This window comes from Corvus cornix, chromosome 13, assembly GCF_000738735.6.
Source record: "Corvus cornix cornix isolate S_Up_H32 chromosome 13, ASM73873v5, whole genome shotgun sequence".
Lineage (NCBI taxonomy): Eukaryota > Metazoa > Chordata > Aves > Passeriformes > Corvidae > Corvus > Corvus cornix.
In genome coordinates, this window is record NC_046343.1 from 7,241,353 (window position 1) to 7,265,749 (window position 24,397).

Below are 24,397 nucleotides of genomic sequence, written 5' to 3' on the forward strand. Positions count from 1 at the left end.
AGATTTTGAAAGAAGTAAATTAAAACAGGAAGAGAAGCAACCTGACAGTCCTTAAGATGAGGGAGGATAATTTTAATTGAGTTTTGCAAGGGTTTAGCCGTGCAGTTAATAGGGGCCACTGGAAGAGGGGTGGTTATGTATGCTAAGCAGGGCAGCTTGCCCAGGGCTCCTGCAGAGCCACGGCGGTGGCAGAGTAGAGCTGCCACAGGAATTTGGGTAGGTTTGAGGATTTCTGCCCCTTAGGGAGTGAATCCTGTGGACAGAATAGGTCCTGTTCCTGTCTGAAAGCGCTGGGCTCCCCCTCCCCTCCCTGCGCATCCCGCTGAGCCGGAGCTGCCCTCTGAAATGTCAGGGAGAGGAAGCAATCCTTGGCTTGTTAGTTTCTACAAGGAAATAAAACACACAGATGGCTCGAGCATCCTCTATCTCAAAGGCAGGAAAAGGATTCTCCGGGCAGGAGCAGGCAGCCAACAAACGCGGAGCGATCCAGGGAATGGGGGACCAAACAAAGCAGCGTCTGGCCAGCCCTGGCCCGCAGCAGAAAGGGTGGGCCGGCGGCCACCGAGGGGAAACCGGCCCTCTGATGTGCCGGAGCATCCCTCGCTGGAGCGAGGGCAGCAAACAGGCGCTCCCCTGGGGCCCGGGGAGGCTGCTGACAGCAGAGATCCTGGAGGAGGTCTGCAGGGTGGCCCCGGCTGACCCGCTGCCCCCGGCCGGACATGTGGCTACCTGACACAGGCTAACTTTGGCTCAGGACGGAGCCTCTCGGGGAGGATGGAGTAGGGAGCGAGAGCGGGGGGGCACGGGCAGGGAGAGGAAAGACGGCAGGAGACAGAAATGCAAACACGGCCTGACAGCCGTGGGGCAGGGGGAGGGGAGGAGGAAAAAGCAGGGTAAACCTGGCAGGATGGAGCAGGAAACCGGGCTGGAGCGAGCAGGGCGATGGTGAGATAGTGCTTCCTGCCGAGGGAGAACGGCAGACAGATAAACACTCCCAGACAGGCACTCGCTGACCCCTCTTCGGGATGCTTTGGGATGACGTGGTGTCAGGTCTCTGGGGCAGAGCAGAGTCCCAAAAACAGGTGGGAGCATGGTCAGGCACTGGGTGTAGCCGTGCTTCGCTGCCCAGGACAGCTGGCTCGGAAATACCCTGATATAAATCCCTGCCTGAAGGCACCAAGGGACGAGGACTGTAGGATACATGGGTAACTTTGCTCCTCAGGACAGCCCATCTCTCTTGAAAGTGGCTCTGTTTCTCTTCCCTGATGGACTCCCAGCTTGGAAGTCGAGAAGCTGAAGGAGCCCAAAGAGCTTGTGCCTTTTTTTACCTCATTACCCATTAGTGCAGGTGGTTATAAGATGCCAGAAAAGAACCAGTTAAAGTTTATCAGCCATGAGAGGCTAAAGAGACCTGTTGGGGTGCATGCACTGAGGCCAAGCAGCTTTTTAGATTGAGGCCTGTCTGGCCAGAGCCACAGGGGATGGCTGTGCAGCTGTGGAGTGCCAGGGGCTGGGGAAGCAGGGAGGAAAGCCCAGCCTCAGGGTGCTGCTGCTCTGACTGTGGCTTCTGCTTGTGTTGTGACCGTGCTGCTGTTGTGTAATGTGCTGCTTATGTCCCTGCCCAGCCCATCCCACTCCCCACCTGGCTGCCAGGCAGGGGGGTGCTTTGGTTGAGGTCTCCCCTGGTTGCAAGTGCTGAGCTGGAGGAGAGCCCTGTTTCTTCAGTCCCCAAACACCCTGTCTGTTTGGACACATGTCCTTCCTCCTCACCTGGCATTGCTGCAGACCCAGGATGCTTAAGGCATCTCTGAGTCTGGTGCCAAGAAAAAAGCATTTCCACCCACTCTGGTGGTCCTCTGGTGGCCCCTTCCTCAGCCCTCCTATTGGTTCCTGCTCAGGGGGCTCCTGCCTTCACACACCAACTTGCCCACAGGTGTTTTGGGGCAAAGATGATGTCTCATACTTCTGGTGGAAGGATCAGACACCCAATAGTGATGGTCACCTCTGTGTTTGTATTGACTGAGTTTCTATATTTATTTTTCCTTTCTGTCCCCTGAGAAAGGACATGTGTTCTAGTTGAAGCAAAGGAACATCTCATGCTTTGGGGACGTCCTCACAAATTGGTGAGGATACAAATCTGACACGCTTTGATTTGGTGTCGTTTCAGCACTTTGAGGTGCATGGATGAAAATTTATAGACCAAAGGATCAGTGCCTTGCCATTGGCACTGCCCACCATGAGAAGGAGAAAGGTGCTGCCCCAGGCCTGAGCGAGCTCCTGGTGTGTGGGTTCAGTTGTGTGGCTGGGACTGCAATGCTGCTCTACCACAATACCAAGATTAGAGGGGCTGATCCTGCACTGAGAAGCACAGCCCCCCCGTTTAACCCTTCGGAAGCAGATCTGAACTGAGGGTCAACCCTGAGTTATGGAACAGGGAACATCTTCCATGAACCCATAAAACAAGGGGTCTGCTCTGTTTGTCCTTGTGCACATGCATAGTTCGGGGGTGATTTTCAGTTTTCTATCATTATAATTTTTCATTTGTTCATTGCTTGCTCGTTAGCCTGTTTCCATCTCTGTTTTCCTCCCAGCTTCACTGTGAGCATGGGTGGCTGTCACCCTGCCCTTCAGTTGTGTGGCAGTCCTTGGGCACAGGCTGCTGGGCAGAATCTGCTCCATTTTGGTGTCAGCTCCCACCATGGTTTGGGGCTTTCTCTGCCCGCTATGAAGCTGGAGAGAAGACACCTGGTGTTTCATCCCTACATTGGCTGGAGCCTGACGTTTATTTCTCAGCCTCATGTGATATCTCACCTCTCTGCAAAACAAGCCTTCCTCCCTGCTGGAGAGCATCGGGAGGAGGAAGAGGAGGAGCTGACAGCCCTACTTCAAATTTCCCCTGCTGCTCTGCCAGCTGCCTGCTCCTTGTGTGATGTGACACTCACGCTTTGCTGCTCCAACCCACAGTTGGATGCTTGCCCCGTGCATGAGAACGAGTTGCTCCATGGGGGAACTTCAGCCCTGTAGGTGGGAATTTGGCCTGGCTCTGCCTCCAGCACGTGGACTTTCCACATGTCTGTGGGCAACCACGGGTCCTCCAGCACGAGGGCAGTGAGTTATACCAGCACAGGCAGGTGGGGAATTGTGACTGGAGCAGGGGAAAAAATGGCATCTGAGGTCCTGGAGTTAGTTCCTGTGGGGCACATGCAGTTTCACCAGCAAATGCTGCTAATTCGGACAAGTCCAGCCTGGAAAGCAGGAGGAGAGGTCTGCAGAAAGAGCAGAGTAAAGCTTCTCCCTCTGCCCCAGTGCTAGCTACTGCTGCTCTTTTGCAGAGTCCCTGTTGGCCAGCGAGGTACCAGAATTTTACTGTTGGCCATCTGGGAGCAGAGCTTTGCTCACATAATAACTGGTGCAAACAAAATTTTCCTTTTTAGAAAGTGTCCAAATCTTGAGTTTCTGCCTTGCTTTGTTGGACAGATGCTCATTGACTAGGAATTTTTATCTGAAAACAGCGAAGTAGAGATGGGGCGATAGGGTCAGGGGAGCTCTGCTGGGGGAAAGGACACTCTTTTTTCCCTTCCGGCCTATCTTTTGTCCCAGTACAGCACTAGGGTGGGCAGGCTGGGCTGGGTACACAAGGTGCAGGGAGACAGGCCTCACCTGGACCAGCTTTGCTTTGTGCATGTTACCTTGTAGCTCTTGTCACAGAACCTCAAGGTGTGGTGGCAGGAGCGTGAGCTGGCCCGGTTAGCTGGGGACATGCGACGTCTGTGGGCAGAGCGATCCAGCCCAGCGCTGGGGAAGGAAGTCAGGGAGAAGGACAGAGTGTGAACAAAATCCCTCTCCGGAAAGGCGCCCTGTTAATCAGTCAGCAGGGCCAACTCAGCAGAGAGGGAGGGAAGGGGAAGCAGAGAGGGGCTGAGGTGGTGTGTGGGGGCTTGGGGGAGGATCCGGTGCAGGGCTTCCTGTGAGTGGAAGCAGGCGGAGAGCAGGAGCTGTGTTGTGCCATACTGTACCATACCGTACCATACCATGTTATACCTGCACCTTGTCCCACACACAGCCTTTGCTCTGTTCCCAAAGCCATAGCACACTGTGGCAGTGCTGGCTCTGGCACTGGTGCTGCTCTGCAGGGATTCAGCAGCTGCAGCCGTCGCAAGGAAAACCAGGCCCTGTGTGAGGCTTTCCCATAACATGCCCAAGGGCGGAGAGATGAGATCAGGCTGCAAGATGCCCTGGGGTGGCTAGCACTTTCCAGGGTGAGTGTGGCTTCCCCACAAGGCAGGGAGAGCCCTGGATGCAGGATGCAACTGAGAGCAGCACTGGTGTCAGGGTGCAGAAAGAGGTAGAGGGGCCTGAAAATGAAGCAGCTGCCAGTGATAAGGAGAAGGCCCTCAGTGCAGCCTGGCCCCTTCCAGAGCCACGCACTGCAAGATCAAGGCAAGGAAAACTGCTGGGAAACGTGCTTCTCTGGAAATAGACAAGGTGTGAGTGGCTGTGGGATCCTGCTTCCTCTCGCCGCATCCCATCAATCCCCCTCTGTTTATTTTAATATCCTGCTGCCAACTCGCTTGAAAAAAGCTGCAACCATCTTGAAAAAACAAAGCCAGAGCTGCCGCATGCCTTTTTAATTACATTAATGCTCTCCCTGTGCAAGGGCACAACTGGATGTGCGGGAGAAAGCGGGCTCTGCTTGGAGGGCTGAGGAGATAAAGCATCACAGGGGTTGGAGGTGGGGAAGGAGGGACTCAGAGGAGAGGAGACACTCCATGCTCTGGAGACATCTCCCTCGCACCCTGGGATTTGCCAGAGACACAAACCATCTGTGTGTCGGTTAGCAGAGATTTAATGGCCAAACCCAGCACCAAGTTCAGTGCTGGGGAGAGTGAAACGCAAGAGAGAGCCATGGCAGGGCACATGCTCCCGCAGGGAGGGAAAGGGCAAGGCCAGCAATGGGGTGGATCCATCTGGCAAGCACAGAGTGATAGAGAATTTTTGCAGGGAAAGCCAATGGCTTTGAAGATGATTTTGCAGGCTGGGAATGGCTCTGTGCATCCCTTTGCCTGTCCTGGATGCCGTGTGTGGCTCTGGGCATTGGCATCCCAAGATGCCAGGCTTAGTGTGGGGCATCAGCATGAGTAGTGGGTCCCCAGCGTGAGCCACTGCAGGGAGTCCCCAGAGTTCCCAGCAGTCTGGGGCCAGTGAAGAGGCTGGATGGCCAGAAGATCTGGCCCAGCAGTGCTGCCAGCAGCAGGAGTGTCCCCAGCCCCGCGCCGCGGTGCTTTCGGAGTGAGCAGTGGTTCCTTTCCTGTTGTACTCACGGAGGGCCATAGACAGGATGCATCTGCAGGAATCCCACAGCCCCAACCTGCACAGATCGTACTTTTCCTTTCTTCCCCTCCACCCCCTGGTGTTGTTTGCTAACAGGTCACCAGGCAGCACGTGAAGGGAGGCAGGGGGTTATTTCTGCTGCTGTCCTGCTCCCCCCAGCCCCAGTGGTGGAGCACAGCATTAGCCAAGAGACTTCTGCCACCTTGGCACTTACTTAGTGGTTCAAGCAGAGGGACCACGCCAGTTTTAAGACCTGATTGAGTGCCTGTTGCAGCCAGCAATGGACCTGGCTCTGCCAGGGTTTTGGGGATTACCTTTCTGCTCACTGCCCCAGATCATGCACAGCATGAGAGGTTTTGCTGTCCCCAGCCAGCCCCATGCAAGCCATTATCTTCTGCATTTTGGGCTGAGCACTGTGGGGGTGGCAGGCACCCCCAGCTGCTCCCTGGGGCAATGGACAGACAAACTGTGGCCATCTGGAGAGCAGTGTTTGCACTGGGATAAGTGTGTCCGGCATTAATAGGAAACGCAGCTTAGCAGACAGATTCCTCCCCCCGCCTCCTTTTTTAATAAACCTTGTTACATTTTGAAGGGATTTTACAAAAAATGCGGTCATTTATTTTCACAGCCCCAGGGCACATTTTTTCTGTGTGACATCTGACGTCCCCTCCGTCGGGGAAGGGGAGGTTGGAGGCACAAGGTGGGGTGTCCTCCATGGGGGCTGAGCACCACACAGCCCCAGGGACCACAGTGACACCGATCCGTGTGTTGAGTGACAAGTGATGGCTGCTGTTGTTGCTGTTGTTGCTGTTGTTGTTGAGGGAGAGGTGTCTGTAAGACAGGCCGTGGCAGCGGGACACGCACGCAGGCGGAGGTGGGCCAGGACAGCCCCTGGGCTGACACTGCTTCATGTGGGCAAGTGGAGGGGAGGCGGGAGATGGTGGGGGGTGGGGGAGATGGCTGTCACCCTGCTGTTGCCATGGGGGCAGCCATGGGGACACCACCTCAGAGCCGTGCGCAGGCGGGAAGGAAGTGGAGAACAATTGGGGAGAACAAGGCCGGCAGCCCGGGCCTGGCAGTGCTGGCGGTGCCGCTCTGCACGTCCCTCAGTGCCGCGTCCTCCTCAGCAGCCTCTCCCGGTGGCGGTGGGCCCTGGGCACTGTGCCTTCTCCACCAGCCTGGATCCCCATGCCACCCCTGTGTCTGAGAAGCTGGTGGCCATTTGTTGTCTCCTGTGTTAGGGTTCCCCATAGAGAAACATTTCTAGAATCACTGGATCATTAAAGTGGGAAAAGACTTCTAAGATCATCGAGTCCAACCATTAACCCAGCACCACCGTGTTCACCACTAAATCATGTCCCCAGGTGCCATACCCGCATGTCTTCTGAACACTTCCAGGGATGGTGGCTCTACCACTACCCTGGGAAGCCTGTTCCAATGCCTGACCACCTTTCCAGTGTAGAAATTTTTTCTAATATCCAATGTTAACCTCTCCTGGTGCAACCTAAGACCATTTCCTCTTGTCCTGAGGCTCTCATGGCTCTACCACAGCACTTCTGAGATCTGTAGTCCTAAGGTCACAGTTTTGGAAGAGAGGTGTCACAGCTGCTTGTGAAACGTGTGAAAACACCACATCCTTGAGACCTCTCCTGACAGATCTCTCTGATACCTGGCTTTGAATGGTACGAGGGAAGGAAACAGACATATACAGAACACAGTTGCAAAAAACCTCGTGTTTTTGTAGAAAGTCAAGCTAGCAGCATATTTTTGCATTCTTTTCTTCCTTAGCATTTAGCACCTACCTGACTCACAGCCTCACATTCCATAATGTTTTTTCCCCTCTCTATTTCTGGTTAGTTTGCTTGTTTTTGCAGTCAACGAGATTTCTTTTGAATTATCTCACATCTCCAGAAGCTGGAGTTTTAAGATAAAGATCATGAAGTAATGACAGTCAGCAACATTGTGCTGATGAAAAACAACAGTAGTCTCTGGGGGTAACCGGTACTTCGAGATGTTTTGTCCATGAGGAGCTCACTTAGGGTGCGTGTCTGGCATGCCAGAGGTGCAAACACACAGAAAGTGGGACTCTCTCTGAAAAAAACTGGAAGAAAAGCATGATAATGTTTAACTGCCTGTCCTTGAGCCTGGATAACTTCACTCCTGGAATGCCTGTCCAGTGGTGCAGGGAAGGGGGCTGCTGCGATCCACAAAGGATTGGTCCTGTTCAGGTGACTGTACCTGAGAGTGTGCCACAGGAGAAGGGCATTCTTTGAATGCCTCCTGGCTCTGGAGAGCATCTCTGTACAAACACAATTGTGGTTTTTGGGAATCCCTGATTTGTCCCGCTGATTACAGAAAGCTACATGTGTATGGAAAAATCTCCTGCCAGACTCCCTCTGGTTAGCAGAGGGGATTATTTCAGAGCCCTAGTCCAAGCAAGCTCAGTATCATTCACCTGGTGAGGAATGGCCACAGCTGAATTCTCCAATTTCTGGTCTTCCATTCTTTTTCTAGCCCTCATCTGTGCTAGGCTGTCTATCAGAGCCCAGGGGCTGTCTGGCCCTGGCTCAAGAGCTGAAGATCTGCTCAATGGAGCCAGGAGGGCAAACCTCTGCAGGCAAACCTCTTGTGTCCCTCTGAGCCAGCATTAACTACCTTGTAGGAGCAGACCCCAAGAAGATGTTCCCTGAAGCCATTGCCCCTCTCTGGGCTCGTGGTACCAGGATAGCTGCTGCCCATAGCACTGGGCCCAGGCTGATGGATGTCTGCATCATCCCCTCTCTCCTGTGTCTCCACAGATCTGGTGAGCAGCTATTCTATGACCCCTCCTACTCTGAGCATCACTGAGGAGGAGCACGTCATCAACGCCAAGGACACACTGACCATCACCTGCAGGTAGGCACCAGCAAGTGTGGCTCTGTCTAGACTACTCTTACCTGGCGAGTGTTGGAGGACCAGGCAAGGAGAGCCCACCAGGGACACCTTGGCAAAATTAGCATGTCTGACTAGAAATCTTCCACATCCCCCAAGTGTGAATTCATCTAATTAATTGAAAAAGAAGCCAAAGACGTCTCAGAGGATTCAGTGATAACCTCTGCTGTAGTTTTTCAGAGAAGAAGAAAGATAGAGAAAAATTTTGTGTGATTTGATAGCTTTTTTGTAAGCTCTTCAGGGAAACTGGTCTTCCTGACTCTCCCTGTCTTTCTCTGACGTTGCTTATTCTCACCTCATTGGGGCCACTAGGATTGAAGTTCTGGTTTCTAAATCTGGTGGGGCATTTGGGAGACACTGAGAAATATCCATGGGAGAAGGCAATGCTGCCCTTAGTGGTGGCTATGAGAGGCTTCCAGCTTTTCTAGGAAGATGGGATTTAATGCTCTCCCTTTATATATGTGGGTGAAAAGAAGCCCCAGCCAGGGTCGGGTGAATAACCGTGAGAGGAGCTGGATAATCTCTGGTTGTTTTGGACACTGTGGCTCTGAAAAGGTGGTGTGCCTGAACTGATTTATCCACGCTGGGACACTCAGCTGTGCATGTTTTCTGGACTGCCTCCTGTCTCAGAAAGTAAAAAAAAAAAAAACATAAACAAGTGGGAGAATTGCCCAAGGTCAATTTTCCTGGAGTTTCCCTTCAGCAGCTGAAAACAGACCCATGCTTGGGATCTGAATGCTGGGTCCAATGGGGATCTAAATTCAGTGTGGGCCTCAATTGGGTGTTTCTCAGTGTTATATATAACCACAGAGCAATTACTGCAAACACTTGGCTGGCATTGTGTTCATGTCTTGTCACAAACATATTTAACTTTTCCTGGAACAGATGGCATTGCTTTTCCTTTGTGAATCAGTTCATAGCCAAGGGAGAAGGACAGAGGAAAGGTTGTTGATGTTAATTACTGAACTGATTTCACTTGGTCTGGGAAGCTGAGTGGTTGTGGGCTTGTTTTCATCCGGTGACTTGAAGAGCCATGACGTGTGCTGAGATGTAGGAAAAGTGTGAATTGGAGGACTGTCCATGGCTGTCCGTGGGGGACTGTGGTCAGCCGTAGAACTACTGTGGGAGCATAGAGGAACAGACGGGAGTTTGGGGATTCCAGTGCTCTGCCATGGTACTTTTCTCCACAGAGGGATGTGGGAACTGACACTCTCTGTTAAAACTTTGGAAGAGGGGAGACTCAGTGAGGTTGTTCTGAATGAGCTTAGAATCAGGGCAGACCCTTCCTCAGCAGGGGCCCAGAAAGGGACACAGAAAGCAGTTTCAAGACTGTTGTCTATAGATTGAGCCAAGGTGAAAGGACATACTGAAGTTGGAGGTGTGGTAAAAGAAAGTGTCTTCTGCAGCCGTGAAAGACTGAACTGGACAGCCAAAGAGCACAGGGCCCTCTGCAAACAGCACTAAAACCCACGTACCCTCTGCCCGTATTACTCTTTGGCTGCTCCTTGCTTCTGCATCCCGGTGTCCCAGATGTGCTCCATGGGGCTGTGCAATGTCCTTCACACTATCTGCAGGTAGATAAATCTCAGTATCTCCTGCATGGCCCAGACGGTTCCCCTTTTCCTTCTGAGCTCTCAGTCCTATGTTTGTCTGTCTTGAGGAGAGGACTTTGACTGTGGGACACTGTTACTTCATTTGAATCTTTCCTGGTCCCTGGCTCTCTAATTACACCCAGCTGCTTCTCCAACCTCTTCTCTGGGCCATGGCCCACCCTGGGAAGACCTGGCTAGTGTTAATGGGAGCTGAAGGGATAAACATGCAGACCACCAAGAGAACAGGCAAAGGAGAGAGTGGTGGGGCAGGGTAGGGCAGAAACAAATACAAAATAAAATCCAGAATCGAGGGATTTCTTGCTGAACATCATGTTGGAGGTGACTTCAGTTTGACCCTGGTCTTCCCTTGAGAACAATGTCCTCTGGCTGCTCTTTGAGCTGCCCTGGAGCCAGGAGTATGGGCCTGCTTGAAGCAGTGCTTCAGAAGAAAGACGAGCTCAAAACCCCTGTGTGAGACTCCCTGGAGACCTTTCAAGCTTCACCCACCGAGTGTGAGAGTCCTGCCACCAGCTGTGCTCTCAGGCTCCCTCGCAGCAGCCTGGATCTCAAACATCCACAGCTCTGCAGCCCTGCTCCTGCTCCACAGCCCACCAAGCCTCATCGGTGATCAGAGTCCATGCCAGGCCATGGGATAAGCAATGCCTCTGGAGCTGGCCATGCTTAACAAATACCCAAAGGCACAACACACACACAAGGAACCACCAGATGCTGGGGCTCTGCTTTTGCAAATGGCATCATATACAGTCATGTTCCCTTGTCACCCAGCACAAGGCACCCTTGAGAGGCCCAGACAGAGCAGGGCACCAGTGCAGGAACATTCTCCAAAATAGAGATTGTGCCAGGGCTGGCTGAGAGCCCCAGGGATGTTTTGATCCAAGCATGTGGCAGAACAGGGGGAAGGGGATGATGCCCAAATGGACAGTGCAGCTTTTATTAGCTCCCATCTCGAGAAGGAAGGGAAGAATATTGTGAATCTCTTCTTTCATGCCCTTGGCAGCCTGCAGAGGGGGAAAGCAGAGAGCTTTTGCTGTTCCAGCTCGTGGGCATTGGAGTAAACCCCACAGGAGCCAGCTGCACAACAGCAGAAACCTCTGCAGGGATCAACTTTGTCCTGGCTATCCCATCCCATCCCATCCCATCCCATCCCATCCCGCAGGTGCCAGGCACACAGATGGGGAGCAAAGCAAGAAAAAGAAGGGCAAGGATGCCCTTTGCTGCCCAGTGACCTGTTAACAGAGCTGACTCGCAGATGTGCAAACCCGTCTGTGGCAGAGAGGAAATATTTGACCCCAGGGCCCTCTTGGCTCTCGTGGAGGAAATGAGCACTATGACAGGGCTGAAGGAGCCTGAGGATAATGCAAAGCCCCACAACCACTGCTCCGGAGCGGTGTCCAGGAACACACAACACCTGCTGCTCTCTCCTACAGGTGTGTGGCTGGTGTGAACATCCTCTGTGGTGCTGGGGGCAATTTGGTTTGTCCCAGCTAAGCCACAAAGCCACAACCAGCTTTGCCCATCATACCACGCATGGGAGTTTCAAAGACAATTGAAGACAAGGGGTGCCAACATCTCCCTTGAAGAGCATCTATGCTGAAAAGATTGAGGAAAACAGCTGTGAAGAAGCCTACAGTGGATTTTTTTCCAGCTGGCATCAGCAGGCTCCATCACCAAGAGGCACATTATCACCGAGCTGAAAGAAAACAACTTGGGAATAAATCTTGTAAGGTGACAGATAGGAGAGAGGGAACCATCTAGAACTGCTGCTTGGACTCTTCCCCAAATGCAGAGGGTAGATTCAGATCCATGTGAGCCTGGCCTGCCCTCATTCCTGCCTCTTTGTGGTCCTCTTAACACACCAGTGACACTTATTTGGACTCACAGTAATGCCCACACCTTCTGTGTCCCCACCAAGTCTATGGACATTGAAAGGAAATGAAAGCACAGAATGAAAGGAATGCCTGGGTTGAGCTGCCCACGGGCTGGTCGGCACATCTGTGCACTCTGGCCCATCCATGTTTATATAAATATGTGTCACTCAGCTACTGCAGGCCTTGATGGTTAATGAAACAAGTGGATCTGATAATGTGTGAAAGTCCCAGTAGGTAAACAAACAGAAAGCGGAAACGCTGGAGACCTTTACAATTACCCTGCTCCAAGTGGAGTGCCAAAAATGCCTGGTCTGAAGCTCTCAGCTCTGGGTGAAGAGTGGGGACGAGCCCATGGTCTGTGCCAGTGCAGTGGGACTGTGGACACAGCAACAACAGCCACGGCAGAGGCCACCAGGTGTTCCTGGTTTAGTAATCAGTTTTACTATTATTTTCCCTGTGCATGAATAGGAAGGAAAAAGCTCAAAATTCAGTTCTTATTTTTATTGAAGTGTTCTTGAGACTCTGGTACTTGGGAGAAGCTTGCCTGTGCTTCAAGGACACAAGCTGCCAGAGCTGTACTTACTGTTCTGCCTCAGGCACTGATAGCATTTTTAGTGAAAGCAGAAGTTTGAGTGGGTTAAGAGGGGCTGTGTGGCTGTCCCCAAGGACTCATCACTGCCTCCAGAGCCCTTGTGCCTGGTGACAGGGGAAGAGTGCAGCACACTCTCTCCAAACTCATCTGCAGCGAGCTGGAAGAGAGCAAAGTTTGCAGGAAGATAAATCAGCTGCTGAAGACAAACACAAAGGGGCAGGTCTTTCCCCCATGCTTGGGCAGAAATCCTGTCCTCATTGCGTCTGAGCCATTGTGCCCTCCAATGGCACCTTATCTCACTTCCTCCTCGCTGTCTCTTGCTGTCTGGTGATGGTCACAGCCTGCCTGTGCTTAAAAGCATCTGCCCACAGAGCTGCCCTGGCAGAGCCCTGGCAGAGGACCTGCATGTGCCAACACGTCTATTCCCAGCTTGCATAATAAATGAACCCAGTTTCCCCTCATAGAGCCAATGGTGCTGACAAAAGGCCATTTTTACCCCACAGCTGTCTCTTATGACGGCTTCTTTTTTCCCATTTCTTTTTTTTTTGCACGTACTTAAGTGACTTTCAGCTATATTGGCAAACTTTCAAGTGGGGACTAGGCCTTCCTCTGAAAGGGGCTCTGATTTCACAGAAGGAAACTTCCAGCATGGAATAAAAGCTTGTTTTGTTTGTAGTAAACAAGTGCAGTTATAACAAGCTACGGTGGCACGTGTGTGCACATGCAAGCTCCTGCTCTGGAGATCCTCAGCTATATATAAATACACACATGCACGTTCTCTCTGGGGGTTTCTTGAGTTCCTGGACTTTTCTGTCTGTCTTTGGGCTGCTGGTGTACAGGCTTTGGGGTCATGCCATAAGAGAGGTGTTTGCAGCTCAGTGTCTCTGCAGAGGTGGGAAGGGGCGGCAGCCCCAGGCCCACTGGGGTTTTGAGGGGCTGCAGGGTGCTGTGCAGAGCAAGGGAACCCCCTCCCACAGCAACAGGGAAGGAAACAGCTGGCAGCTGGCCAGAAGGCAGTCAGCTGAGCCTCCCCTTGTTTTCCCCTTGCTGTCTTTTATCCCTGACTCCCTCCTGCTTTTCTCTTTCTCACCTTCTTTCCAGTCTGTTCTCCTTCCCCCATTCTTCTTCCCACTCCATTCATCATACAATGAGCCCCAGCCAGCAGCTACACTGAGCCAAGGGAAATCATCACGTCCATGTGTTTCCCTAATAGCTCTGGACCCTTTTAATAATGAGAGGGAATAGAAAATAAATGGAACCTTTCCTTCAGGGCCCTGTGTGTTTCCCTGTCATGGCATTCATACCAGTAGGACAGTGCCATGGGACAGAGGGGCCTGCTTGTGAGCGGGCTGATATCTTACAGCTTAGCATGGCCAGAGAGGTGGCCTGGGGAAGGGGATGAGCCTTTGCTTGCCCAGCACTTAGGGAATCTGGTTGTCTTGTGCCTGTTTTTTCCCTTGGAGGATTGCCATTCCTCCGTGCCTCAGCCCGAGACCGGTGGCTGGCTGGGCCATGCGCAGGTGTGCACAGAGTCACACCAAGCAATGAAGCCACCACCATGTTCACCATGCTCAGCCCAAAGCTAACGCTGCTTTTCGCCCATGTCTAGAGGCCAGCACCCTCTGGAGTGGTCGTGGCCAGGGGGCAAGGTGGATCCTGCTGGGAAGGAGGAGACCGAGTTGGTGGCCTCAGCAGCCCCCAGCAGCGGCCAGGCAATCCAAGAAGAAGACTGCGAGGGGACCGGCACGAAGCCGTACTGCAAAGTGCTGGTGCTGACGGAGGCACAGGCGAACCACACAGGTTACTACCGGTGCTACTACAAGTACATTGATGCCAAAATCGAGGGCACCACAGCAGTCAGCACCTACGTGTTTGTGAGAGGTAAGAGCTGTCGGTGGTGTGCACCTGCAAGGCTGGGAGTGTGGGGCAGCCAATGCACCAACACAGTATCTGAAAGATTAAACATCTCCGTGTGCCTCCCAGGGCAGAACGTGGCTGCTGCAGCCTCGGGGAGGGGGCCAAGGGCTGGTTCCCTGGAAGTGCAGGGGACCAATATCCATCCATGGCAGCAGCGCCTGGGATTCAATTATGTCTCATCCTGGGGGCATTGCTCCAGCCGGGTTGGAATGCAGGAATTCAAGGAGTGAGAGCCTAGCCTCAGAGACACTCCACTAGTAAAAAAAGCACAGGAGTTATCTTCTGGGCAGCTGGGGGCTCCTTGAGATGCTGGTGGCCAGGGGTGGTAGTGTTTCATAAAGCTGAGACTGAGAGGGAGAGGATGAGTGGTACAAACACTCCATGTGCAGCCTCCACCTGTTCCCAGACCTGCTGGCCTGAGCTGCTTCACAGTGACAGATCCAGATGCTCCTCTCCATGCTGTGCAGGGGCTGCCCATGAAAGCGGGGTTGTATTTTGGCAGAGGAGGGATGTTACCAGGCTTGGGGCTGGAACCTCAGCTTAGGGAGTGGCTGTGGGGTCAGTACTCAGCGTCTCTGTGTCCCAGGGGTTCCTCCTCTGCCATCTCCCCCACTGCTCACAGCAGGCTCCAGCAAGATAAATTAACTCTGTCCCCTGGAAACAGTTGGCTGAGCTATTTCTCTTTCCACCCCCATTTATTAGTTGGTGCAGTTGTCATGAGCCAGGCAGATCATGACATATAATGCATTTTTCAGAAGTCCCAGGGCAAAGCCAATTTTGCCTCTGCAACTATGCAGAGAAAAATGCAGGGGCAAATCAGAAAAGCTGGGCAGCTGTTGGAGAGGAATTGCAGTCTGTTTGGGCAATTGCTTCCTCTTTCCATGGGCTATGCTGCCCACCCTAAAACAGGACAGAGCCTGCCTGGATTTCAGACATCTGTGAGTTGGACAGTGGTGTTCAGACACTCTAGAGGGTTGTATCAGGATGGAGACAGAGAGCTTCTTAGATATGCTGAAAATCAGTACAACCCCAAAAACTTACGTGCAGGGAGTGCTTTTGCAAGAACTGATTTTCTTTGTGATCCAGCAAATGCCACTTTGCCCCTTGATCCACCTTCTCTCACCTCCAGCCTCCCTGCAGCTCAGGAGCGGCTCTCCTGTTTACCAGAGAGTGCACATGGTGCTGCTTAGGGGCAATAAATCCCACGCTGTCAGGGCCTGTGGGACTCACAGTGCCTGTGGACGGCGTGTGTGCACCAGATCCTGCCAACACCTCGCAGCACTGCTGTGCACACGGCACACCTTCATGCTCAGTCCAATCAGGCTGTCCCCTCTTATGGTTATCAAGCATCTAGGAAACCTCAGAATCTGCCTTTCCAGACAGGACAGGCTTTCAGGCAGGAGAAGGGACATGTCAGGAAAACCCAGGCATATGGTAACCACAGCCATTGCAGAACGTTCAGATAAAGCCTGTTCTTGCTCAACTGGGCTGCAACGTGAGACTGTCCCTGGAGAGCTTGGAAGGGCTGATGTAAGTGTTGGGGATGTTCGGAGACGGGATGATCAGACCACAGGTTTATCCATCAAGCCCATTTCTCATGTTGAGAGCTTGGTGAAATTGCCAGGAACAAAATATCTGTACTTGCCTGGAAAAATAGGTTCTTCTGTATTTTACCTGCAGCTCAGTTCTTAAATGAACTCTCCATGCATGTGTCTCCTTCCCATGTGTCTGGTTAGGTGTGTATTTTATTACAACTAGAGATAGCACTGTAGACACAGAATGCCTCATCAGAGCAGGATAGGCTATGTACAGCCCACATCTCATAAAGCTTAGCATATATTAATGACGAAGATGCTAAATTATTCCCATCCGACCCATTAAGGCAGTCTTAAGGAAATTTGTGATGTTGTCAGAGAGGGGAGTTAATGCATGAATCACAAGCTCACTGGCAGCAAAACTAGCCCAGTAAATCAGTCAGTTCTTGGCTGCCATCTGAGCTTGAAGGGGACTTTGTGGTCTCTCACCTCTGGCAGCTGTGCAGCTCCCCCTTCTCACATGCCCAGGGCTCAGGAGAGGAATGAGGAACATGTTCACACTGGGAAACAAATCTTTGGTTTCAGAAGTCAGCAATCCTGTAGTAGCAAAAACCCCCAGGAAGTAAAGACAAGAACTCTCTGGGCAATCTGTGTTTTTGTAAGAGCTGACCAATTCAGTTTCTTGAGTGTGGGTTGTTTCACCTACACTTTAGAAAAAAGCACTTCACACAGAGGAGAGGCCTTTGCAGCATGACTATCACTCAAGCAGCAGCTTTATAGATCAAAAATTAAAGATTTATGCACTTAACAGTGGGAGCACTGGGTTGGATTGGGTTGGGCCCAATGTGACTTGAAAAACAGAATCCACAAGTGAGGATCTTTTCCAAATTCATCTTTGACTTGTCCTTTTAGATGGGTCTCTTTTGGGGTTGGGTATCAGAGGAAAAGAATCTTGAGTTGGACAAACAGAGGTCCTCATGCTACACTCCCTTGAAATCAGTGGTTTAGCTGAAACACAGGTGAATAAAACTAAACGTAGGCCACTGGGATCATTTGGTCTGATTACAGCATGCCAAAAGCTGTAAAATCACCCCTAGCAGGACTCTTAGGCAGCCCAGTGTCTCCCGGATGGAGACCGATCCCCTCCTTATAGACCCCCCTTCACCCAGGGGACAATTTCCATGAATAAAGCCAATCATGACCATGTGCTGGGTGGACATTTACAGAGGAGAGATGCTGGCAACACCATGCCTTCGAGACACTAGGAAGTGTGTCAGATAGCACCCCATGAGGCATAAACCCCTGTGGAAAAGGGCAGGCAGGGGCTGATACTACAGAATAAATCATCTGTCACTGAGGCCACCAAGCAGCCTCACAAATCTTTGTTTCTTCCAATTTTGTCTTCATCCCATTTAGTCAGCCTGGGTCACTGCTGATTCTACACTGGCTCTGCACAGAGTTTAGTGTGACATCCCTGGCCTTGCTAAGTCATTCCATAATGATTATTTTTGGGTGGTTTTGCTCTTCCTGTCAATATTTGTGCTTGCAGCAGTTGGGCGGCAGTGGGGTGGCAGCCCTGGAAAGCTCAGCTCATGTGTTTATCTGCCGGCCGGGATGGCTGCAGGATGACATCTGCATACCATTGCGCTGCGGATCACTTCCTCGCCCGGGAAGGTCGCGCTGCCGGCCGCTGCAGCAGGGCAGCACAGCCCCGGCAGCCCCACGCCAGCCCTGTGCGGGGACACAGCCACCAGCTGGGCAGGCGCCGAGCCCAGGACACGACGCATTGCTTTCACAAAGGGTCACACTCAGGCAGAGACCTTGAGGGCTCCAGGAAAGCGGAGGTCATTTCCCGCACTGCCCAAATGTCATACAAGTGCCGCTGCACTGGTACCGCGTTTGGTGTGGAGGAGCTGGCTGCCTTTGCGTTCCCAAGCTCCAGGTGTCTCCTCTGACTGTCACATGTGGCAGATGGGGCTGAACAGCTCAACACCATTCCCTCTGTGAAGCTTGTGCTGTGTTAAGGAAATTCAGAAAGCCTCCTTTTTTTACTGGTTGTTGCCTTTTCCCAGTTTTTTCTTCTTTTTTAGTAGTTGTTCTCTTTGTATCTTTTCTTCAGATTTTGAACAGCCATTTATCAACAAGCCGGAGACCCTCCTCATCAGCAAGAAGGAGAACACTTGGGTACCATGCCTCGTGTCTGTCCCAGATCTTAACGTCACACTGACCTCGGTGAGAGCTCAGCCGCTGGGAGACTCTGGACCGAGATGTATTGCATTTGTTCTGCATTTGTAATTGCCTGAGTGGAAGCAGGACAGGCACTGCCAGGAAAGGAAAATGCATGGGATACATTTTCCATGGAAAGTACAAGCCACTGGCTTCCTCATTTTATTTGCTGGTTGAGGCTGTGTTGTCCAGTTCCCTTGGGCAGACCCCACGGGTTTCCTGCCAACCTTGCTTCTCTTCCCTGGAGCTCTATAAAACAAAACAAGACTTTGTTTTAAACCCATTTCCCCACAGCATCCCCTGTTTGCCTCGTCTCTGTGATCTACAACCCCTCTAGGTGGTCAGCATCCCCCCAAGGGAGGAGGCTGCAGCCCTGGGGCTCATGACTAAAAACAGGTCTCTTATCAGTTTGCTTTTGCTTTCGCCTTTTTTTTCCTTTTTTTTTTTTTTTTTTTTTTTTTTTTTTTTTTTACAATGCAAATACATCCTTCCAGGATGAGTGTTACTATTGTACAAAGGCCTCCAGGGACACTCTGGGGGCCAGGGGCCTTTCCCTTGCCCAGGAAGGACACTACCCAAGGTCAGCACTCATCCCGGTGGGGCTGATGTTTGGGACATCAGCATCGGTTTCCTTAGCTATCTCTAGAAGTTTCCATTCCTGGAAGTCTCTGGCCCGCTCTGCAAACAAGGAGGCTCATGGTGCAGGATGAGGATGCTCAGGGTAGAGGGGAGGCCACGATTCCTAGATGGCAAACCCTCAGGGGGAGAGTGCAGGAGGCCATCACAGCATGATGCTGCATCGTTTCTTCCCACAAAAGGGATGTGTTAGCCAGCATAAAGCCTGGGAGGTGTGGAGTGGGAATGTTGTTAACCTCTTATTTTAGTTGGCAAAATCTTGATTTTTTCCAGCAAAATTTCTTCATCCACCCTGACGGGAAAAGCACTTTCTGGGACAATAAGAAGGGAATGCAGGTACCCACACACTTGATCAAGGACTTACTGTATGTCCACTGTGAGACTGTAATTGACAAGAAGGTCTTCAAATCCAATTTCTTCATCATCCATATAGCAGGTGAATACTATATTTGGAAAGGTTCAGGGGAGCAGTTTGGGTGGCTCTGAAGTCCATCACTGTGGCTCATGGGAATGTTATGGTCCTCTCTACCTACACAAACTCTGCATGGTGCTTATATCTCTTCTACTGTGTGTCAGACAGAGATACACCATGCAGCAGGAGATCATTCCCAAACCTATAACTGCACAGTCTGAGTCAAAGAGTTACTGGATCATAAATGTCTTTTCCTTACCTCTTCTGCATCAGGGAGTGAGCTCTATGACATCCAGCTGTATCCCAAGAAAGCCATGGAGCTGCTAATGGGAGAGAAGCTGGTCTTGAACTGCACTGTGTGGGCTGAGTTCAACTCTGGCGTCCACTTCCAGTGGACTTACCCTGGCAAACAGGTACCAGCAAACAGAGCAGCTCCCTGTGCACTGAACTCTTACCCATTGAGTCACCCCCTCCTGACCCTTCATTCTTCCTCTTCACATCATTGGCAGGGCTCTGCTTCACAATCCTAACCATGCTGTGCCCTGGACATCTTGGTCAGAGTGTTTTCCCATTTTTTTTCCTTTGTAGCAGAAGGCAGACAGAAGGAAGACCCTTTTCCTGGCAGAAAGCTCCCTTTTTGCCGAGATGTTACTGCTCTGGGGTTCTCAGGAAACCACTGGCTTCACTTTCACCAGTGCAAATCCAGAGCAAACATGATTGGTTTAAAAGGAGCTACTCTAATCATAGAGCCCTTGTTACCAAGAGCCTGTGAGGTGGTCTCTTCCTCACTGTTTTTTCCCTCTTGTATCCTCTGGTTTTTTGAATGGTGAGACAGGGGAGTCCCCTGAGAATATCACTCAGTTCATGGGGCTCCCAGCCTGGTTCCTGGGCTACATACAAGCAAAACATGCTAAGATCTGACCCCAGCCTCCAGGAGTCAGTACACAGAACATGTGCCCTTCCATGCCTGAGGATGGCAGTCAGTTGTGCAAAAACCTGTCCAGGTAGAGGCAAGCACTGAGCATCAGGAATCACAGCTGTGAGGAGTCTATCCACATAGCCCCCTCCTACTGATGTCTTTCATCCCCTTCTCTCTGTCATCTCCCACAGATGCAGCAAGCAGTGATCGAGCCTGAGCGCCGGTCCCTGCAGACATACACGGAGCTCTCCAGTATCCTGACCCTCCACAATGTCAGCCAGCAGGATGTGGGGAAGTACACATGCACTGCCACCAATGGTGCCCAGATGCTGGAGGAGAGCACCGATGTCATCGTGCACGGTACAGCATCTGCCAGTGCCATGCAGAGCCACAGCCAGAGCCCAGCTGCAGCAGAGCCATCCCCAGACTGCTTGGGCAGAGTGGCTCCTGCACCTCCATCCACTCTGCTTTAGTGAAACCCAGCCCTTCTCCAGCCCCTCAGCCTTCCTGCACCTCACCACCATGCTGGGAGCACAGTCACATTCAGCAAGGTCCCAAAACGGAGGGAGAGAGATGCCAACACCAAATTGGCCCAAATACAGTGGGATGGCAGGACACACGTATCCTGCGGCCCTGTGGCAAATGCCATGCCCCTGTGGCATGGCTGGCCTGAGGGGCACCAGCTGCGGGTGCACAAGGCACCATCTGCACTGGGTGGCTGTTTCTTGGCAGCAGAAGGTCATGGGGCAGCCCAGCCTTCCTGCATCCCCAGTGGTTCCCAGGAGGGAGACAGAGGCAGCTCTTCAGCTGCCAGGATCTCAGCTGCCCTGTAACGACACACTGCCTGTTCTTGGTCCTTGCTGTTGGGCCCTGTGGAGAGCAGTAGATCTTTGTGACAGCCTGCCCCCTTGAATTCTCCTCCATGGTCCCTTTTTTCCTTGCAGAAAAGCCCTTCATCACCGTGGAGTGGAGGAAGGGCCCAGTGATAGAAGCCACTGCAGGAGACGAAGCCGTGAAGCTGCCAGTGAAAGTCGTGGCTTACCCCCCACCAGACTTCCAGTGGTAACTTACCTTTCTTAGCTTGAGCCACCTTTTCCTCTCCTCCTTTCCCCTGCCAAATGGGGAAGCCTAGCCTGGCTTCCTTGCTAGGTCCCTCTGTGGCCAAGATTGTCACAAATGTCGCTTTTTTCCACCCGTGGGGGTCCATTCTCCCACAAGTCCTGGCTCTCAGCTGCACAGCCTGGCTTGGCAGCTCTGCACGGTCTGGAGGGGCCAAGTGGAGTTCCCACAGGAGCTGTCCCTCTTGTCCCTCTGCTGTGGCAATCACAGCCACCCAGAGGAACCAGGTAGTGGGATGGGTTGTGCACCTCATCATGCTGCACTTCCATCAGAGCTGACTGGAGATGGGAGCTTTGCACCCACTCACTGCTCAGGGCAGAGCTACAACACCCCCAACCCCACACACATCCATATGACACAATGTGCAGACCCATAACTTGGGTCCGGAGAAGGCCCAGGGGTCTCTCCAGAGAGGTCCTCAGTGCTAGCGAGGGGCACCCTGACTGCTTTCTAGTGGGGATGAGCAAACCCCTGCCCAGCTGCCAGTGGGACACTTCCTCCCGATGGCTGCATTTTCTCTCTGCCTCCCCGCAGGTACAAGGATGGAAAGCTAATTCCCAAGCAATCTCAATCTTCAATGCAGATCAAGGATGTGTCGGAGCAGCACGCCGGGACATACACGCTGGTTCTGCGGAACAGGCTGGCGGGGCTGGAGAAGCACATCAGCCTCCAGTTAATCGTCAATGGTAAGAGGGGGCCAGGCCTGGAACTGGGGGGGAAGTGCTGAGCCCATGGCCCCAGTCTTTGGGTTCCTTCAAGACCCAGTCCCCATTGCTGTCCTAAAGCAGTTGGTACCTACATCACCTCTTTCTCCCCCATTGCTGAGGGATGCTATGGCTCCAGTGAGGCTGCTTCCTTCTGGCTTGGGTGACACTAGTTTTGTTCCTGGCTCCCTCACTTTGGACAGGACATGTCCTGGCTCAGGGGCCACTTCCCAATTGCAGTTGGAGATGCTGTTGAGGGTGACCCTGACTGATGCGGACTTGAGAGCAGGGCAGCTGCCACACAGATGAAGTCTTGATCTGGAGGAGTTCCTCTATGTGGGAAGCTCCTCTGGAGTTTTCCCACAGCAGAAACTGGTACCTGTCATGCAGGAAACAGATGCCAGCTAAAACAGTGCTGGAAGGGCACTGCTATCTGAAGATGTGTCTCCAGCAGGCTCTGTGGCCCTGTGCTTTGAGCCCTGCAGCATCCAGACAGTTCCACTCACCAGAGAAAGGAGAAAGGCTGTCACTTGAATCTGCTTAAATATGACCTGCTGTGCCTTGCAGGCCTGAGTTGCCCTGAGATCCAGACAGCTGTAGTGCCCAGGCACTCTGTAAACAGGCCTGGGGAGGGCTGTGCCAGGCCTGGGGATGCAGTGGCTGAGCCTGCAGCTGCTCACAATGTCACTCTGATCCTTGCAGTTCCTCCACACATCCATGAGAAGGAAGCCTCTTCCCCAAGCATCTACTCCAAGAGGAGCCCCCAGGCCCTCACCTGCACTGTCTATGGCATCCCAGCACCGGAGGTGATCCAGTGGCAGTGGAGGCCGTGGATGCCCTGTCGGATGTTCTCCCGACGCAGCCTGTAAGTGCCATTTCTTCCAACACTTGTTTCTTGTCAGGCAACCATCGTGGTGTCATGGGCTTCTTGTGACAGTGGCTGTGTCCCCAACTGTGTCTCGCTTTTGCTCTCCCACCCACAACATGGCATCTTGTGGGGAGGCAGAGTGGAGACACTTGTACTCTGTGTGGGATTTTTGCCCAGGCTGGCTGGTCTCAGACACCAACAGCTTCCACAGCATCCTCTGCATCCTCAGCCACCTGCATCTGTCAGTGGATGTCCATGGCCCAGCCACACCTCACAGCACCTGCAAGGAAACCACTGGTCACTGTGCTAATGGGGAAACTGAGGCAGATTGCAGGAGAAATTGTCACAGCCCCTTGGTGAGACCCCAAGACAGCAGCTGGGGCTCACACCCTTCCTGCCTGGAGGTCCCTGTGGTTTTTCTGTCGTTTGTCTTCTCCTGGGTAATGATGGAAGCAAAAGTGCTCATAGGCAGCTGCTGCTTGTGGGGAAGAACTGCGGAATCCTGGGGAAGTGCCAGATCTCTGCCAGCTGCTGGGATGATTTGCCAGCAGGGTGTTTGTGCCAGCAGCACTAATAGGTAGGCAGGAAGGGTGCATGCCCACTGCCTGTGCCCTGGGAAGCTGAGGCAGCATCAGGCACGGCTGCAGTGGCATTTTTTAATGACAGCCTCACCAGAAGAAGGAAAAGGGATGCTGGGGCGTTGTAGCCAGAGGAGTCAGGGTGGATGACATCAGGATGCCTGGAGGAAGCTGGGTCCTGCAGCCCTGTGCAGGCTTTTGCCAAGCCAGGGACGCCAGAGAGCTTTCCATTACATGCAAGTGCACTGTGGCCCTGTCAGGAAGCAGAGGGGCCCATGAATTATGAGCACTGTCTCCCAAGGCCACCATATTTCTGCCTAGCACAGCTCCAGAGGATGCAGGAGGCTTCTTTCCAGCTTCCTGTTGTTTACACAGCTCACCAGTGTGTTTGCCCCACCAAATGCTCTGCCCCACCCTGCCAGCATATACCTTTGCCACTGCTCCTGGGCCTTCAGCTCCCCTCTGCTTCCCTGTCACCCTTAGCCTCTCCCTCCCACCCCAACCCACATTTTTGAGCAGATCCTCCCATCTTCCACCCCAACACGCATTTCAAAACACCCTGCAGGCTGCAGCATCCCAGATCCCTGACAGATTTGGGTATTTCTCCCCACACATCTGTCTAAGCCTGAAGAGGTACCATCATTCCCCTGTGAGACACCAGCAGCACCTCTACTTGGGACGTCTCCCTCCTGGTTTTGTTGAGTCAGAGGCAGCAGGAGCACCCCTGGGTGCTGCACCCTTGGGTGTTGCACCATCTGATCTCTAGGCCATCACCAGCCAGTCAGTGACACCCCTGACTCTCAGTCCCAGCAGGGCTTTAAGGCCTTGGTGCTGAGCAAAATGACATCAAGAGTTGCCCTGGGCACATGTGAATTGACTTCACCCCTGCCTTCCTCCACTCTTAGCAAGGAAAGATGAAGCCCCATGCCTGGGGGTGAAGACACTGCTTGGGACACCTGTATCTGCTCCCTGTCTCAATTTTCACACCTAGAAATTTTTGCCTCACTAGTGGTTGCAAGGCACCTTTATAAAGCACATCAGAACTGTGTAACTGAAAGATCCAGGAAATTCTACAGAGTTATAGGACAGGGCCATCAGTTCTCTGACACAAAGCTGCTTTTGCTGCCTTTTTCCCACCTGACCTTCTC

General features: G+C 52.5%; 1 protein-coding gene across 3 annotated transcripts in view; it reads left to right on the top strand.

Moving 5' to 3' along the window:
• FLT4 (fms related receptor tyrosine kinase 4) overlaps positions 1-24,397 on the top strand; it is a 57,731-nt gene that overhangs the window by 13,328 nt on the left and 20,006 nt on the right. For all 3 annotated transcript variants that reach the window (XM_039559721.1, XM_039559722.1, XM_010399770.3), the window contains exons 2-10: positions 8,130-8,226; positions 13,945-14,216; positions 17,907-18,019; positions 18,923-19,085; positions 19,335-19,474; positions 20,172-20,340; positions 20,925-21,042; positions 21,634-21,785; positions 22,506-22,668. In XM_039559721.1, coding sequence (XP_039415655.1) covers positions 8,130-8,226; positions 13,945-14,216; positions 17,907-18,019; positions 18,923-19,085; positions 19,335-19,474; positions 20,172-20,340; positions 20,925-21,042; positions 21,634-21,785; positions 22,506-22,668 — 1,387 coding nt within the window. The remainder of the gene's footprint in view (positions 1-8,129; positions 8,227-13,944; positions 14,217-17,906; positions 18,020-18,922; positions 19,086-19,334; positions 19,475-20,171; positions 20,341-20,924; positions 21,043-21,633; positions 21,786-22,505; positions 22,669-24,397) is intronic.